Source organism: Egretta garzetta, unplaced genomic scaffold (assembly GCF_000687185.1).
Source record: "Egretta garzetta isolate BGI_Z169 unplaced genomic scaffold, ASM68718v1 scaffold283, whole genome shotgun sequence".
NCBI lineage: Eukaryota > Metazoa > Chordata > Aves > Pelecaniformes > Ardeidae > Egretta > Egretta garzetta.
Window position 1 is genome coordinate 102,389 of NW_009259043.1, and position 18,872 is coordinate 121,260.

Below are 18,872 nucleotides of genomic sequence, written 5' to 3' on the forward strand. Positions count from 1 at the left end.
ATAGAAACCAAAGTCTAAAAAAGAATAAAAAAAAATCAAGCAGTAAATTCTTGAACGTAACATTGAAGAAATACTCAAAGAACATAACATACTATAACATTTTACTTCATTTAAGTACAGCAAATTTCACCCATCCTATGATTTATAAAGTACACAAAATATTTATATAAAGGAAACGAAACCCCATCAAAACATGACCATATATGTGTATATGTACATATAGCATACACACACAAAATGTGCAAATTTCTTTTAATGCAAGCGAAACACAGCATATGGGGGACAGAGCTGCAGAATGAGAATGGAACACAGAGTATTCTAGGAATCCTAATGATGTTTTGTATCTACAGCCAGTGCAAACTTACAAGGCACAAACTCAATGCTGACACTGTAGTGTTGTAAGTTACATTCAGGCACATCTCAATTCGTAGTTCTTCAGAAAAAGATCAATGGAAGTGCTACTTCTGTACTAAAGTGCCAGCCTTCTCTCAAAGTTTAAGCACTAAATTGATGTAACCTATATGCAACAGGTATCAGTAGGGTTTGGAGTTGAATTATCACTGGGAAGTCTGTGGCTAAAACATGTTATACTCCCCTCGCATGCGAGAGTACACTATTTCCCAAAATACCTCCCATACAATCTCCAAAGACTACCTATACCTTGCCAGCCTTGACATGTGGAATCTTACAGGATATTGCTAATGCTTTTTTTCTAACTTCAGTCAAACTCCTGCAGAAAGTAAATCCAATTTAAAAAAAAAAAACCAACAAAAAACAAGAGCAGCCAGCAAAAAAAACCTTCCGACATACTTGCATTTAACAAACTTTTACTAAATTGCATCATGACAGGTGTGTATCAGCCAGTAGAGTTAAAAACAAAAGCTTGCTGTTTAAGGCAAAGTTTTAACACAGCACAGCAGAAAAAGCCAAATACCAGTTCCATCAGTATTTAAACAAAGTACTGGCCCATGTAGTCTAATCCTCAGTGTTTTCTTTCTCATTTTAACAGCAAACCCATGCTTGCAGTATGCTTGATTAGCAAATCTTGTTGCCTTTTCCTAAATGAAATGAGAGCAATTAATATGTAGGCTGATTGAGATTGAAAACACCCGACAAATACGTTCTCTTCCACCCCTCAAAAAAGGGTTTTGTGAGCCTACTGGGAATTTAAAACTCAGTTGTACCCAGGTCTAATATAATACCTAAGATCAAACTAATCATGTAAAGTTTTCTAGTATTTCATAGACTTTACCACATCACTTTGCTGTCTCACCCTAAAATTGTATTTTTGTATTATTTTTTCAATAGAAGACATTTAATAGACATCTGAGGAAAACAATACAATACAAAAGCTTAAGGGTCTTTGCAAAGGTATCTTCTATTCCTTCTGCAAAGTAAGAGTGATTTTATTGGCATTTATTTGAAGTGCCATCAATAAAGACACAAGAATACTTAAGAAAGAAAAAAAAAAGTTCTAATGCTCCACACGTATCTTTGGTTTAGCCTTCCTGACCAAAGTCTTCTGTAAACTTCTTTAACTTCTCCAGGTCCTGTTCATTAACTGTTGGCTTTGTGCTAGCTAGTGACCTGAGCATATCAGCCTGTCAGGAGAGAAAAAAAAAAAAAAAAAAAAGAAAGAAAGAAAACAAGATTTTCAGAAACAAGTATAGTGCCACGGCTAACAACCTTGTTGCCAAGACAAATATGCATTAAAACAAGATGACCACAGGAACGCCCATTTACACAAAACTAAATAAGCCTCAACATTTCTGCCCAGAGGCAGCATTTTAACTCTGTGAAGACAGACAACTGTCAGCGAGTTTTCTAATAACGAAACCACAAGCTCAGGTTGAGGTTTAAGCCACTCATCCATTCAAGTTTTATTCATCTCTTTCTACCGAAAAGAACTGAATTTCCTTTTTTTTTTGGTCAGTTACTATTTTCAATACATTTTTACCTACAGCAGTTTAAAGTGGAAAATAATCAGATGTCCCCATGTACTCTTCATAGTCCAACAATATAGAACAGTAATTTGTGATTCATCTCTAGTGAAGTTTTACTGTTCATGACTGGTAATTTCTGTCTCTTCAATTCAGTCAATTTCCTAGATAAATATTTAGATACTAGAAAATGGAGTTCAGAAAAATCACAGGTCTATGAAGTTGAAACCAGCAGCTAAAACACCCTATGAATAAAAAGGGGCAAGAAAACCAAATCAAGTCCTAGCCAAAGGCAACTGAAAAAAGCAGATGTCTAACCCTCGTATTACCACAAAATCATGGGTAAAAGCAAAAGTTAACATGATTATTTTCTAGACTGGAGATTTGTCTCATCAGACTAGAGATACCCTGCTTAGCAAGAATTAAAGCCTGATCTTTTTAAGGGCAAGAACTGATTTTGGACACTGAACCGCCTATGCAACTATAGTGCATCAGAACCCAGGTACCATTAGGAGCACACAAGGAATTGTTATGCTTAATGCCAGGAAAGATTGATTAAAAATCCGCTTAGACCATGCAGGCAGAAATTTTAGGGCAGGCCTACACCTGCATACATCCTTTTGTGCTTCCTCTGTGTAAATATGCACAGAAAATTCTTTTCTGAAATACAGTGACGTTATATTTACAAAGCAGTGCCTACTGTTTGAGAGGTTTGTGATTCCCATGAAAAACACTGATTTCTTCTATTCATTACAGGACTGTTTGCACACAAGAACTGACAGCAGCACAAATTTGGTATCAAGTCCTTCCCTCAAACATTAAATTCAGAATCTTCTTTTGTTGCTCTTGGAGAAAAATACAGAATGATTGTCCAGCAATTTTTTTTTAAACAGTGAAGTAAAGTGTCAATTTGTCTTAAAAAGACGTATTTTATTCCCTAGCCCAAAGCAAGTATTTTAACACGCACAAAAAAGACAGCTGGAAGAGCTGTTATCACCTGTGATGAAATTTAACCAAAACTACCATTACATCCACCATCTTTTTTACATTTTATTGTTTATGCTTGCATTTATTTCATGGGCAATATTTACCCACAGCACTCACTTCCCAGTTTTCTCTGAATTTTCCGTTTCCCAGTATCAATATTAATGCTACAGAGTGATAGAAAGGAAGCACATAATGGGGCAGGAATTCTGAAGGTTTTAAATGAATAAAAGTGAAAAAACAGTAGAAGAGCCAGATGCTGTCTGTGGATGAAAGGACAGCAGCTGCATGCCAGCAGATGACAACAAAAAGAAAGAAATGCTTATCAGGGATAGAGAGCTGGCTTTTTCACAAAGATGCTGTACTGTAGCACTGTGTGTTGGGAATTCAAATGTTATCTGGTATGTCCAGCATTTCTGAAAACAAGAACAACTCATCCAATTGCCTTGCATAACCATTTGAAAAAGAGTCTTTACCTTAAAGTCTTTTCAGAGGTCTATAAAGCAAGAATGCTACAGAAGATTACCTACCATGGAAACTTGAGGCTCCAGTAATTTATCACCTGGAACCTCCATCCATGTCATTTCTATGCCTTCAGGATCACCTGGAGAGCAAGGGGTGAACAAATCTACCATCATATTTGGATTAGACAGTGATGGTCCTTTTACCTAAAAGTAAGAAAATACTCAGTTTATACGAGTTTTAATTTTAAAGACAAAAACCAGAAGCTGAACAGCATCTTTAGAGCAAAAACATTCCTTGATTTTATGCAGGTGTCCCACCCATTGGGAAGACACGTCCTGTGAAAGAGAAATTGTATAAACGTACTGGCATCATTCACTTTGAAAACATGCAGCTGTAGGCAGATACTTATATTCGCATCAGGTCAAATCCCAGCAGCCGCTTCCTCCTAAGGTTGAGGATTTCTGTGGAAAACTAACATGCCAGGAAATCTAGATGGAGACCACCCTTCTTAGTCCCTGGTCACTTTGGGAGTCCATTCACCATTGGTTAACAGCTTTCTAAAAACTTCTCAATAATTATCCTTGAGTGCACCTCATGTCAAGAAGCCAGAGATGGCTTTTTAATCTTGGACACAGTGCACTACAAAGTTCTCAGCACCTTTTCTGACACCACCTCAGCAGCACTCGCTAGAAAACAGGGCCATCTAGTGGGAGTACAGAAACTATCCTTTTTTTCCAGACACACAGACAGACCCGAAAGAGCTGCACCAGTTGTCTGTTCCTTTTCTGCAAGATCACTGTTACCTGAAGCATCACGCATCCATAGGAACTCAAAACATACGCGAAGATTGAAAGATGACACACTAACTGGCTATTCCTAACAGCAGAGAACTGGATTTACTATTCCAAACTGCATTTAAAACACTACGCTGAAGAGCACAGACTGTAATACTCAAAATGCACTCTGACAAACCTGTATTATCCCACAGAGCAAGGAGTGGTTTACAATGAATTAGTAATAAGCGAGGAAAGCACTGCTGAACTGGGGCAAGTCGTCTGTTATGATGCAAATAATAAAGCTAAGATTTTGCTTATAAAAATAGGAAATTGCATCCAATTAAAGTACTAACACCACAAGTGGAATCAACTTGGCTTAATGTCAGAGCCCTCGAAGTACTGCAGTTGTGGGGTTTTTTTCCTTCCTTTCTTGGGGCAAAAGAGAGAGGAGGTAAGAATTCCTTTTGGGTTGCTCCACAAACTGTGACAAGTGGGGTTATTTCATTGCTCCGTGCCTCAGATTCTTCCAAATTTGAATGAAAGGCTAAAACATAACAGCCTTTAGCCAGAAATGTCATTGACAAAGTCACCAATGGATAAATACTTCAGGGAAGGAAGCATCTAGAAAATCTTTGACAGATCAAACCAGTTGCTTATTTTTAAACAAATACGGTTGACATCACAGTGTTACTGCTGAGTTGCCCCCAGTAGAAACTTACAAAATCAGTGTTTCAAAATACCAATTTTCTTTTTAAAGGGGGAAAAGCTCCTCAAAAACCCTTTAAAATGTGGGTTATTTTTCCCCCTCATCAAAATGACAGGGTACAAAGTTGACAAAGGTTTCCTCAATGCAGGCTCTGGAAACTTATGTAACCCTCTCATATTCTGGACCATATAGGATTTAAGTGTTCCTTTTTCTTAGAATCTTCCTCTTAATGTGTTCCTTGGAAGAAACTACATGGGAAAAAAAAAAGCCTATCTTCAATTAAAAATTACAGTAACTGTTTAGGCTAGGGCCCTTAATCCTTCTACGTCAGGCTACCCTTCTACTGGTAAAAAAAGTTGTAATTGTAACTGGGATGACCAAGAACTGCTACAAATTACATGATCTAAAATTCTTCCTACCTTACCCAACCCCATACCTACTATTTTAAGGAACAACAAAATGAAAGCTTCCCTTTACAGCAGCAAAAACCTCTGCAGAATACCTTGACTGCCCAGTGAAATGACAGACCTTGCTGGGTTGTCTTGCATCTTTACTACTGTCTCAAGTAACATTGATTCAATGTTTTTACCAGAACTTTACAAGAACCTTAAGTTTTCAGTTTGAAAAATATGCCAAATAAGGAGAATGTGCATCATCATAATCCATCTGTTCCCATGTGGATGAGTGATACGTTTATTTCAACACATTAGAAATACACGAAGAACCACATAACTCTATCCAGAAAAAGAGCACTTCTGCAACATTCCCATTTAAGTCAAACTTCAAACTGAATGCTTTTAACACTACCTAGAGACATGAAGAGTCATCAGAGCTTGGATTACACAGCATGAATACCCAGAAACTGGCTCCACCAGACTTATGGTGGATGGGGAGGGAGGATGGGGGAAGGGAAAAAAAAAAAAAAAAAAAAAAAAAGAAAAAAAAAGGAGGAGGAATACCCAAGTTCTTCCCTGGTTTATAAAAAGGACGTTCATAAGCGTGCAGTATTACCCAAAACCAAATTCAGTTTACTTGCAAGGAATTCAAATCAAGATGAAATACCTCAAAAAATTTTTGATTCCTACTTACTTTTTTAAAGTGAGTAGCTGATTGCACTTTTCTAACAGGCTGCATCAGTGCATCACGTACAATGATGCTGATATCCGCACCGGAATAGCCATCAGTTCTCTTTCCAAGCTCTCGATAATCTGATTCCGTTAGGAGATTTGGAGTTGACCCGAGGTGAAGTTTGAACATTGCAGCCCTGGCATGGTCTTCAGGTAAAGGAATATAAATACGCTTCTCAAAGCTGGTTTAAAAAAGAAAAGCCAAAATGTTCCACAGATGCCTATCTCATGCAGGTGCACAGGGGAAAGAAGCTTATGCAAATAAGTATATAGCTTGTTCCTAACAATATTAGAAAGAAGCAGTTTCAGTATTATAAACCTTTAAAAAAAAAAAAAACTAAGGCAAATATTCAACAACCTGTTCTCATAAATAATACTGTAGCTAGCATAAGCTAACGTCCAGAATATAATTACTTCCTTTTCATGACAAAGATTTTTAATTCAGACTGAAGTTTTGCCAGATTCACTCTAGCAGAGTTTGTGTTTTAAAAGAAAAAATTGAGGGGAAAAAAGTCTTTAAGTGTTGAAGTATATTTGAACAGTTTTCACACTCAAAAAAAGAACTGCCCGATAACAAGCTGACACAACCACTTTCTACAGTCTCCAACTAAATAAAAGAAAACTTCATAGTTGGAAGCAAATTTGAAGTAATATTCTCAATACGGTTGTCAGTAGAAAACGTTGATAACTGCAGTTCTTCCTTTGAAGCAGCATCTGTTCTCACAGTGGGGATTACTTCCCACCGACAAAAGAGTAACTCCAAATTCTTTATAACACAATTAACCTGACAAAGTAGGCCAAATCCACAACAATTTAATTTGATTACTGCCATTGTTGTACAAGTTCCTTTAAGTGTTACGGACAAGAGTTAGAGAGCTACTGTTCCACACTGCAGAGTATCAGAGAATGGTTTGGGTTGGGAGGGACCTTTAAAGGTCATCTAGTCCAACCACCCTGCCATGGGCAGGGACATCTTCCACTAGAGCAGGCTGCTCAGAGTTCATTCCAGCCTGACCTTGAACACTTCCAATGATGGGACATCCCACAACTTCTCTGGGGAACCTGTTCCACTGTCTCATCACCCTCATCGTGAAAAATTTCTTCCTTATGTCCAACCTAAACCTACCCTCTTTCAGTTTAAAACCACTGCCCTTTGTCCTGTCACTGCAGGCCTTGTTAAAAAAAAAAACCAAACAAACCAACCAAAGCCAAAACCCACCACCTCTCCCTCTTTATTGTAAGCCCCCTTTACATCTTGAAAGGCTGGAATAAGGTCTCCCTGTAGCCTTCTCTTCTCCAGGCTGAACACCCTCAACTTCCTCCACCCTTCTTCACAGGGGAGGTGCTCCTGCCCTCTGATCATTTTCATGGCCCCCTTCTGGACCCACTCTGTCAGGTCCATGTCAGTCTTGTAGTGTGGCCTCCAGAGCTGGAATTTCAAGAATGACTTAAGAATGACTTTAAAAGCATCACCTCTAGATATGTGTCACACAAAACTACAGTCGTACAGGTTGGAAGTGGCCTCTGGAGGTCACCTGGTCCAACCCCCAATCAAAGTATGGCCAGCTTGAATTAAGCATATGAATGAAAGTCAGTGACAGTCACAAAAAGCTAATGTTTCTTTAGCCTACAGAAACTACCATTATCCAAGCTGTGTCCACATCACAACATAATCATACTTGGCACATAGCTGTGTTCGTCCTCTGCCACTCTGCAGCTCAGAGAAATATTCAGCTAATTAGATACAAGTATGGAAGCCCTTTATCTACAAAAAAAGCTATTAAAACATGCACTGAAAGACCACAGATTATGCCTGACCAGTAGAGAAACATGGTGTTTCTGTGTAACATAAGGCTACATTTCCATGAAATAACTCAAGCTTTTCAACAGTTTGTTAACAGCTGAAAAGGAAAGCTCTACCCCGCTCTTGCTCTTCCAAGATTCACATTTTGTAACTCATCCTCCAAGCCCACCAGAAAACCAACCAACAAGGAAACAGGATAGTTTTCTGCTTGCTCCAGCACAATCAGTTAACCAAGAGATCAAATTAACTACAGGGCCAATATAAGAGTGAGCAACCTACCTCTTTACAGGGGCAAGGGGCTATTAGTTTGGCTCACTCCATCTCATGGAATTGAGTTGTAGAACATTAGCCACGTCTGCAAACATGAGCTGGATTACTACCTCAAGTAGTCTCAGACTGAACCCTCACAACAGTTGCAAATTTCATACCATGAAAAAAATGCCACCATACCGTCTCCTGATAGCAGAATCCAAAACCCAGGGTATGTTTGTTGCTCCTAAGACCAAGATTCCTTCATTGTCAACACCAACCCCTATAACAGGGCAGAAATAATTTCATCGTTTAGATGATAAACAGAGACTATTTTAAAATGCTGCCAAAATTTAACAGGGTGGAACTGTAGATCTTTTTAGTGTTCTCATGCAAGCTACGCTTAAAATACGGGCCTGTAATTCCTTTCACTGATTCTGAAAACCAAGTAGACTTACCTTGCATCTGGACTAGAAATTCTGTTTTTATCCGTCTAGCAGCTTCACTTTCATTTTCACTTCTTGACCCGCAGAGGGAATCTATCTCATCAATGAAGATAATAGAAGGTTTGTTTTCTCTGGCAAGCTGGAACAAGTTTTTCACTAATCTTAAAAAAAGAAACAACTTCAGTTATCTTAATGATTACACCAGTAAAAACACATAACTTACCATTATGATACAGTCGCTTCCTTTAGAAAAAGCTCAAAAAAGTATTAACATAAAGCTGGACAGAGATATAACATCCTTCCAGCTCCAAGACTCAGCATTAAACCGAACGAGATAGTCCAGCATAAAAGGAGGTGAAACATCTTAAGAGTACTACAGGCCTGGTTTTGCAAGAAAAAGACCTTTTTTTGATTTACATTTCTACAAGACAGCCTGGACTATACAAAACCACTGCTCTAGACAGATTCAAAAGAACATGGCTTTCTCTTACTTAATATTTGTAACCTAATGAGATTAACTCTAGAGATTTCATAAGAAATAACATGTGCGTTTACTTTATACAACTTTACTAAATACTTCTCATATGACAAGAAAAGTTGGTTTGCAAAAAAAAAACAAACCACCTGGCCATATCTTATTAACACATTTTACCAAATTAAAAAGGGAAATAAATAGGAACATGCTGGGAAATTCTTCACATTACCAGCACTAAATCTAAGGCCAGAGTCTCAGATGAAGTCAAACAGAAAAAATGCCAAGCTGGACTCCAGTTCTGTCTTCCTTTTGCAACAGAAGAAAAGCACCTTAAGGCTTCCAGCTTTTGGGGAAAAAAAACCCAGTTCAAACACTTTATCTAATGGTCTTTCTTCCTCATCCTATCAACTTTAAACAGTGTTGCTCACTTGTCCCACACTTCAAACTATTAAAGCATGGTTTTGACATGTATTCTTATCATTGTATGAAAGCCCTTTCTGTACAACAAACCCAGAGCTTTCTCTTAATTCAGGAAACCTTAATTGGAAGCCTAGACGAACAAGTTCCTGCACTTCTAGATTGCAGCCAACATGTCACTTCAGGCTTCCTGGTCTTCTTCACATATCACATAGTAACAAACAAAGAGTTAGCATGGGGAACCATGAAATTTTCTTTCATGGCTGCTCCTCTCCTTCAACCTATTTTTGCAATGTCTTCCAGATTTTGTTTGAAATTTGTTTTCTCTTTATCCCTAAAGAGAAAACACCTCTATAAGGACAAAGAAATGCCACATGTTAACTGCACAGCTGCTGGGACAGATGAGCGGCAAGATGCCAAGAGGCAGAGCACCCCAACGCTTCAGACTGACGTAGTGTGCAATCACAGCTTAGTTCAGAAGGCGAATGAGCTCCACGGTGCTCCTGAAACCTTCCTGAGCTAGCTTTAAAAACTACCTTGAGCACAGCAGCACAGAAGGCAGCACATGATGGTATCTTTATATGGCACTGCAGCATGAAGCATAGAAACACCTGAAGTTTGTTTTTAAAAAGACATGACTTTCCTTAAATTCAATTTCTTTAAAGCAACTTATCTAGATCTATATTAATTTCTTCTTGCCAATGTTTTCCTGGACCTCTGGCAACTCCAACTTACTTTTCACTTTCACCTAACCATTTTGAGACAAGGTCAGAGGAAGATACTGAGAAGAAGGTAGAGTTGTTTGCTTCTGTTGCCACAGCTTTTGCTAAATAAGACTTTCCTGTTCCTGGTGGTCCAAACAGGAGAATCCCTCTCCAAGGTGTTCTCTTTCCTGCAAGAGAGAAACCAGCAGTCTTCAAAATACAGCAGAAAGACTGAACCTATTTTTCTAATGAAGGCCCTCTAATTTACTCAGAAAATTTCCACATCTACCCATGAAACTTCTGTCAAATGGATCACAATCTCAAATGTCAAATGGATCACAATGTTAAGAGCTCAGCCTGAGTCTCCAATACATTGGCATAACACTCTTCTCAGACCCCAGTGCTGGTCCTGACTGGCCAATAGCAAATAAATGCTGTAAGTCTAACCTGTAAACAGGTGTGGAAATTTAATGGGCAAGATCACTGCTTCTTTAAGTGCTTCTTTGGCACCTTCAAGGCCAGCAACATCACTCCATTTGACGTTTGGTCGCTCCATAACAATTGCTCCTGTAAGAGAAGATTGTATAAATTAGTGATGCACATTATCTTTTCACAACTTCAACAAATTCCATTTTGGAAAAAAAATAATAATTAAGAAATCTATGCCCATGAATAAACCCAAGGCATTCCTAAGTGGATATAAACACTGAATACTGTTAGTCAGATTGATGTTATTTCTACAGAAATCTGTTGCACTGTTTTACCGCAGTAAGCCATAGATAACCAGAATACTCGAGAGTTAGTAGAAGTCTGGCAATGGTCAAAGCTAGTCCATAACTGGTCAGCAGACATGCATTTAGTAGTCACAGGTGAGTACCTTGTTTAATAGGTATCCAGGAACCATGCCCTCACTATACCACCATTGTATTTCCTGAAAAATTTGAATGTAGCTGCGCTAGCCCAGGATTTATAAGATTCTCCAGCAGATGAAGTAACTTGTTGGGTATGTCCAGATGTGCAGCAAACAACTGGACCATCTAATGGCAAAGAGATTTGAGAGCCAGGGCTGAAAGCATCATAAAGGTTATACGGGGCCTGCTTAGCTGCAGAAGTATCTTCTGAGTGCAGCCATGTTCTCTCAAAGTTTATCACCAAGTCTCACCTTGCTCCATCAACAAGTTCAGCTTGATTTTAGCCAACTGAGCTGTAATTTAGCCTTCTCTTCAGACTGATTAGTCTGACATGCTAAAAATCATTTTGTCTTGACTGCTTTTAGATGGGACAACTTGGATCTGAGCTAGTGACTGAATATTAGACCTTGTAATCCTAGCCAAGGCAAATCCAAAAGGTAAGTGAAATTTTCTCAGATGAACAAACACCAACCAAGCCAATATTTATCTAAATACTCAAACACACTGGAAGTTTCAATCGCCCTATTTCTCTACAAGGATTTTTCTATGATTTCACAATTGGCTTTCACCAGCTATTTTCTTGACGCTTTCACCTTATGCCTTAAGAACACTGAAGTAATTTAAGGCTTCTACAGGATTGAAAATTTACTGTTACTCACTGGCTAATGAATAAAGCAAATAACACTTGCTTACTTTTTAAGTATCTTCTCTGAGATTTTTTTCTTTTGCTGCATTCCTTTTCCATCAGATTGAAAGTAACAATTTCTGATAACAATTGAGTCCAAAAGCAACATCATATTGTTAAAGACGTTAAAAATGTTAAAGAGATTGCAAACTGTCTTAGCTTGCAATCTGTATCCTGGAATTAATTCAACCACCCACTTCCGATGCATTGAATTCTTTTGGTAGGTTGACTACATCTCAGTTTTTTCTTAAAGTAAACAGAACTATGTGCTCCATGTCTAAAATAATTAGCAGAACAGGTAAACGTTCAGATAGGAACAGGAGATTATTTCAAAGTTGAAATACCAGCATTATCTGCACCAGAAATACCATGGTAACTGAAATTACTGCACTCTAAGAGATCACCTGTACCAGGACACAAATGGAACTGGAATCGTAGGCTTCCTAATTTTGTAGGTGTAAATTAATAGCCGGAAGATTAAGCAATAGAGTGCAAAAGGCCTTTAAAATTCTAAACTAGAGTACATGATAACTACAATCCAGTCTGAATGTTACTGGTTACTTCTCCCACAATAAGCCAAGTTGCTATTATAATTAAAATCTTGATAAATACCCATAGATTTGGGAAAGTTCCATAAGGCAAAGTCAGCTAAGAGTAACAAGGCAGCAAAATTAAATACAGGAAATTTCCGTGGCTTTTGTGTGAAGCAAAATGAAGGTGAGTAATTTGAAGGGCTGCCCAGAGCTTGTATTATCTGAGTAACACACTCCTGTGTTAAGTTTAAAGGTACCAAGGATCCTGCACCGCAGACTTTCAAGCAATCAAATGTATAAGCAAGAACGCTGTCATTTTCTAGAAAGTATCAAAGAAGTGGTGGGTGCAAGAAACTATTTCTTGAAGTAAGAACTGAAGGTCAGATTCATGTGGGAAGAAACGAAGTCTTTATAGTGAGAGACAGGATAAGAGTCCACTGCTCATCATTACGTCAGTTTAAAATACGGGAAACTGCTCCATAGAACTGTGCATAGGATTAAATAAATGTGTAGAGAAGCAGAAAAACAATAGCACAGTTTCCAAACATGATACAATAGCTCCTGAAATTACACAGAGATCTGGTAAATGCATTTGATCTTTGTTACGCTGAAAAATACAGGGAGAACAATGAAGCTTCTTCAAATACATAAGCACCTTCTGGCAGGGAAGCTCTGAACAATTCTTCACCATTAAAGGGTAATAAATATCAAACAAAGCCTCTTTTTTACTGTGTACAAAACTATTGGTAGCTGCTATACATTGCATCACTGGCTGTATTCAGCATTTGAGTTCAAAAACCCAAACTATTATGTTACTCAACTGGGACAGCATCATCACTTCATATGAGAAGACGCTGCCTGTTACTATAAACAAGCAAGAATCCATATTCTCAACTCCTAAACTCGAGCAAAAGGTCCTGCTTACACTAAGTGTCTGTATCATGTCTGTTACCTTAGCCTCTAGGCAATACTCTAATGCACTTAAGAGTAAAAAATACTGATTCACTTTAGCCAATAGGTACCTAGGATCCTGCAACTTCTTTTGGAAAATGCTATCCTGATAAATGGTACAATTTTAATGTAAAGCACAGGGTATAGGAGATAAAGTTCAACATAGTCACTGTATAATTTCATGGCACACAAACCCATACTTCCATAAAGACTATGCTTTTGTACGTGAAGAGTTGAGCCATTTACAGACAGTAAGTTAATCCACAACATTTAGGCAGCAAAAATATAGGAATTTGCTTGACTGAAGCCACCCCTATTAAAAGAAAAGGATGCTTCAAAATTACCTTGAAGTTGATTCTGTAGCTTCTTTTTTTCCGGATCCTCTGACTCCCCTTCCCCATCACTGTCATTCCTGATTTGGAAACAAGAAAAAATGTTGAAATACAATAAAAGAGACTGCTGTCTTAGGATAAAAATCAGAATGTAAAAAGCAGAAAAACACACCAGGAATGAAAGAAACCTCAAGATGCATTTAGATCTCTACAAGTTCAAAAAATTGTATGCCTGCTTTCCTACACCACATTCTTTCTAATTCACTCTCCTCACCTTTTCAACTTCCTCTTATGGGTCTGAGCCCTCTTAACACACTTCCATGTGCTTTGAGCCAGCCTCTAGGAAACAAAAGCCCTTATATCGAGCAACATGGAAGCACTAAAATGGTTTATTTGTAGACATTGGCACTTATCCCCTATCTGGAACTGCACTAGGACTTGGTCAATTCCATCTAGTACTGTGAAACTCTACACCCTCGTCTTGTCAGAGCAAAGGAAATAGGAAGTTAAAGGAAAAAAAAAGCAGACTAGATAGCAAACAACTGCAGTGGCGATCATGAAAATACATGTAGCCTCTGTGATATTACCAACTCCTTCTATTATAAACCAGCAGAACACAGTATAGCTCAAAAAATAAAACTGATGAGACAAGTAGACAATGAAGGAGACTGAAAATCAGGTGAAGTTTCAAGAGACAGTTGAGCAACTCTAGCTGTTCAGGACTGCTAGAAAGGGCAATCCCACCAGAAGCTATCATCCTGAACTCTTCCTCTCCTATCCCTATAAAGGCAGCTGCAAACGCAAAAGAGGCTGTGCTTGTTCAGGTGGCTCTGCTTGTTCAGCTCTTGATATGCAGAATGAAAAACAAATCTAATAAAAGGAAAGCAGAGAGACTAGGCAGCAGCAAGGCATTAGACTGGTTCAGTCCATCTTACAGAACTTCACCCTACATAGAGCTTCGCAACTCTTATGAAGTGTGACACCGATCAAACTCAGGCCGCAGTAATCAGTCTGAATTTTCTAGTTAGTAAGTATTTACATGTAGAAAAATTTTAAGGGTCATCGGGCTCATTGCCACTAAATCCGATAAGCATGTGTTAGTCCGAAACAGCTTTCATTCTTCAGTGAATTTCCTATGCAACTGTTCACACACTTCAGTAAACAAGCACAGAAATGCCCGTGATGCTAATTCATGTTATTTTTCTTTTAAGCACACTGTATTTCAGCATCAGTTGTCACCTGAAGCATTTAAAAAACACTAGTTAAAATAATCTTTGAAGAACTGAATTTTAGAATAAGCTGAGTTCAGGAAGTATTTTGCTTTACCTTCTCCAAAAACATACCCTTTTCCATCAGTAGGACCAGACTCTTTAACTGGTTTTGGTGCAGTTTTTTCTCTCTTTTTCAGATATTCTTTCAGCTTTTCTGCTCTGTCCAAGTATTCTGTACATTTCGTTCTAATGCTCTGTTTTGCTTTATCACCCTGTGCTTCATCTAAGAGTTTGAAGAGAAACAATGCTTTGTTAACAGCAAAACACACGTGCATCAATCAGAAAACAAGACTAAATCTCTGTTGTCTTTATCTCTTATCGATATACCTCTCTCAGGGCTCACCACATAACCAAACACCTCAACTACTTATTTTTTCAGCTATACCATGGAAAGAAGCGACAGGAAGGAGCTCATCACCTACTAGAAATCAAATATACACCTGAACATTGCTTTGGCTTAAAATTTGGCTGTAAAGGAATAAGGACAATGGCACTGGAAGCTTTTCTGTCAGCCTTTAAAGCTGCTACACATTGTCTTAACTCCTTTTCTAAAATAGCTCATCAAGAAGCTGCTTGCACTGAGCATTTCTTATTTAGAAACATTTTATTTTTCCATAGCCTGCTAATTCTAAAAGATGTTCACCTTATGAAGAAAAAAAATTACATAAAACATCTGAAAGAGTTCAGTGTGGTTCAACAGCCATGCTGTTCTCTTAGTCACTATTACACTATTTCAAATCAGCAATCAAAATGTAACATGTTAGGTTTACATGTTAAGTTTCCAAAAGTACATTAGTGTTGTTAAAAGCACAGAAAATGATATTCTGATACCTGTAAGATATAAATGGATAGGAAGTGATAAACACAAATTATCCTAAGTGAAAGGTTGGACTAGATGATCGTTGAGGTCCCTTCCAACCTAGGATCCTATGATTCTGTGACTATAAAAAAAGTGGGTTTTTTTCAAATCATGGAGATTTTTAAGTGCCCTTATGTCAGGTAAGCAACCCTAGCCTACTTAGATTAGGGCTGTACGTATATTAATAAAGCCCACTCCTCGCATACAAACACTGGACATGACGCAAAAGGTACACAGAAGTGTGAAAAGAAAGGCATAAAATAATGAGAATATGGAAACTGAAGAAAAATTACAACATACAAATCCATCTCGCACGTTTTGTTGGCCAAGACGAATGGTAAGACTACGACATTAAGGAGCAAAAAAATGTCAGCAGTGAGGTTGTAGAAAGGCAAGTGGCATGAGTTAAGGAGCAAAAAAACACTCCGTAGATACAACAAAGACTTCTTGTGCAACACGTGGTTTTCAGCACAATGGAAATATAGGGATCTCTGTAGTTATTGTCACACTTCTTCATGCGCAGTGGCCAGCCTGAAACATTGCTACAGAAGTCCAGAGGAGAGAGAGCAAAGCCCTGCCTGTCTTAAAAAAAAACAACCCTAAAACAAAAATAAAAAGTAATCTGATTTCTTACGAGAATAGAGCAAGCACACAACGCAGTAAAGGCAAAAGCTGCAAACTATACAACCTCAGTCAAACTACAATTAGCAAGTATCAAGTGATGAAGAAAGTAAAAATTCAAATACTGCTGTCAACATAAGAGATTACTCTGGGCAATTTGACTACTAAACCCTGCTTAATGATCCAATACATTACACTTACATTTAACAACATGGAGAAAATACTGCACAGCGTGTTGGTACAAACGGAAAGCTTCCTCATAGTTTCCTGCTTTATCTTCTTGCGCTGCCTTGCTAGCAAGGTCTATTGCTTTCTGTAACACAAGCAAACAATTAAGTGCTGCATGAGAGCATTTTGCATGCTCAAAGAGACATTTTAAGCTGTTGCTCTGACTGTTTTTTGATGGACAGTTTTTCTGCTCTTTGACATTTACCCCAAAGAGTTGAAGGCAACTGATTGCAAGTCTTAGGTGGTGCTTTGTACATGACACAATATTTCTACCCTTTTATGAACAGTGATTAACAAACTGCTGAAATTTACTAGCACACAAGATAGTGTGAGAAGAACAAGTTTGTGTGTACTACGTTGGAACTACTACCGGTTTGTCTAGGCAGTTTTCCTTACCAATGTCTTGCATTTATTATGGAAAGATTTGGAAATCCATTCCAAGTTTCTTCATCGCAGACCCAGACACTTTGAACTATGAGTTATGACATCAGTAAACCCTGTTAACAGCAGAGCCAATACAGGAAGTACGTGATTGCATTGCACTGAAACTAGCACTATCACTTTTCCAACCCTGTGTGGGAGACAGCTTCAAAGACTATTTATTTGGCTTCTCTAGAAGGATTCAGGATCTTGATATCTTAAGGGAGAAATTCTAATTACCACTCAAAGTGTGTGTGTGGGGCGGGGGGCGAGGAAAAAAAACCTGCTATACAGAAAACATACCCAAATGATAAGCATCAAGAAATGTTGCAGGAGAAGTTATGGATGGATTTTTGATTTGTTTGTTGAGCTAGTTTCAAATCAAACTGACTGTGATCTAAACCATCGTATTGCATACAGTGTAGATTTCTTGGTATCACCGTTATTCCTTTGTTCTTCAAGTGCTTATTACCTTTTATTACCCTTTGCTCCTTGGAATGTCTATACCACTTCAGGACAATTAAAACTGTCAGCTTGAACAACTAGTTCATGTAAGTTTAAAAAAAGGCAGTTACTTAGCCAGGGTTAACCTACAGTAAGTAAATCTTCTATAGGCCCACACGTATTTTCCCACATTCAGTCAATTTCTTTTCCTAAACATTGCTAGTATGCTCAGGATGGTTATGGTAATGTTGGGGAGCAAGGTGGAGAGTTTCAACTGCAGCAAGGAGTTTTCATTAGACATTCTAGTACAGATACTCTTGCCACTATCCAGACACTCTGATGTGTACAAAGCTAGTAAACAGTAGCCGTCAGAGAAGAAACAGCGAAATCTCTCGTTCTACTGCTTTGTGCCACTGTCTTGGAAGCAAAGATCAGCTCATCAGATCTACCTGAAATCAGAGAGTAATTTATTTAAAAACAGTGATCCCATAAAGCAGACTCTACAGCAATGTTGTGGCAAGTGTTGGAACACTGTAAGCACGTGTTTCTTTGGCACAGAACTTAGTCTTTCCTTTTTGGAGGAGACAGGAGCTGATAACCAGTTTACTATGTACGAATGGGCAGTCCCCTCCTTGCTGCTCACCTTGTGCTGGCTCCGTTAGGCCCCTCTATGCACCATTCAATTCCAGCAAAAGAGCAAAAACGAACCCAAAAAGAAGTGACTTTCTTCTTAAAGTTCTTAAGTCCCTGACTTAAATTATCACAGAACAATCCAATGATTCCTGGATCCAGTGCAACAAAGGCGGTGATACATACGACACTAAATCCAAAGAATAAATGGCAAAGACCACCTGCTAAAACGGAACTGTGGGCAAACGGGGCATGTTGCAGCCCTGCTCCTCTGAAATAGTAAAAAGTCTACTTTGTGCATTGACTGGTTTTGGTAAACTATGTGTTTGTAAATACCCAGAAACCTATTACTTGTGTACTAGACTCTCAGCTCTAGTACCTCATTACATCAGCAGGCATCTTCATCATTATATCATCAGCCTGTTACTGTCATGAAGAGCACTGCTAACAATGCACTAGGGCACAGCTGACCAACTCTAACTATCCACGAGGCACAAACTGTATTCATCAGGCCACGGACTGATGGTTTGATGAACACCACCCACAGAAAGAATGTCGGCTTAAACAGGTTTCTTTCTCCTTCTTACTCTAGACCCTGCGATATCTCTCCCAGCTTTGCCTGTATAAGCGTTTCATGGCCATAATGAGTTTGCAGAGACGATCGTGGTTCAAAAACAGCCAAAGAGAATAGGACTACTTTTAACACTGGTAATTAATGATCTGTTTTGCCAACCGGTCACAGAAGCGATTATGCTGTCCCGGCTGGAGGGTTAACGTGAAATGAGAAACAGAACAGGCGAGGATTTCCTACAGGCAGTAGTCTCAGAAGAAACCTAAGCCAAACGATGTGCCTAGGCCACAAGAGGCCACAGTGCTTCCCAGGAGAGCGTCAGG

General features: G+C 38.5%; 1 protein-coding gene across 1 annotated transcript in view; it reads right to left on the bottom strand.

The window, feature by feature from the left end:
- Positions 1–956: 956 nt before the first annotated feature.
- Positions 957–18,872, bottom strand: part of VPS4B (vacuolar protein sorting 4 homolog B) — a 19,155-nt gene continuing 1,239 nt past the window's right edge. The window contains exons 3-12 of the mRNA XM_035890578.1: positions 16,458–16,753; positions 14,849–14,999; positions 13,518–13,585; positions 10,541–10,660; positions 10,125–10,281; positions 8,510–8,658; positions 8,253–8,334; positions 5,961–6,180; positions 3,455–3,592; positions 957–1,601 (exon numbers count right to left, since the gene is read on the bottom strand). Of these exons, the coding sequence (XP_035746471.1) occupies positions 1,500–1,601; positions 3,455–3,592; positions 5,961–6,180; positions 8,253–8,334; positions 8,510–8,658; positions 10,125–10,281; positions 10,541–10,660; positions 13,518–13,585; positions 14,849–14,999; positions 16,458–16,753 (1,483 nt within the window). The 3' untranslated portion in view covers positions 957–1,499. The remainder of the gene's footprint in view (positions 1,602–3,454; positions 3,593–5,960; positions 6,181–8,252; positions 8,335–8,509; positions 8,659–10,124; positions 10,282–10,540; positions 10,661–13,517; positions 13,586–14,848; positions 15,000–16,457; positions 16,754–18,872) is intronic.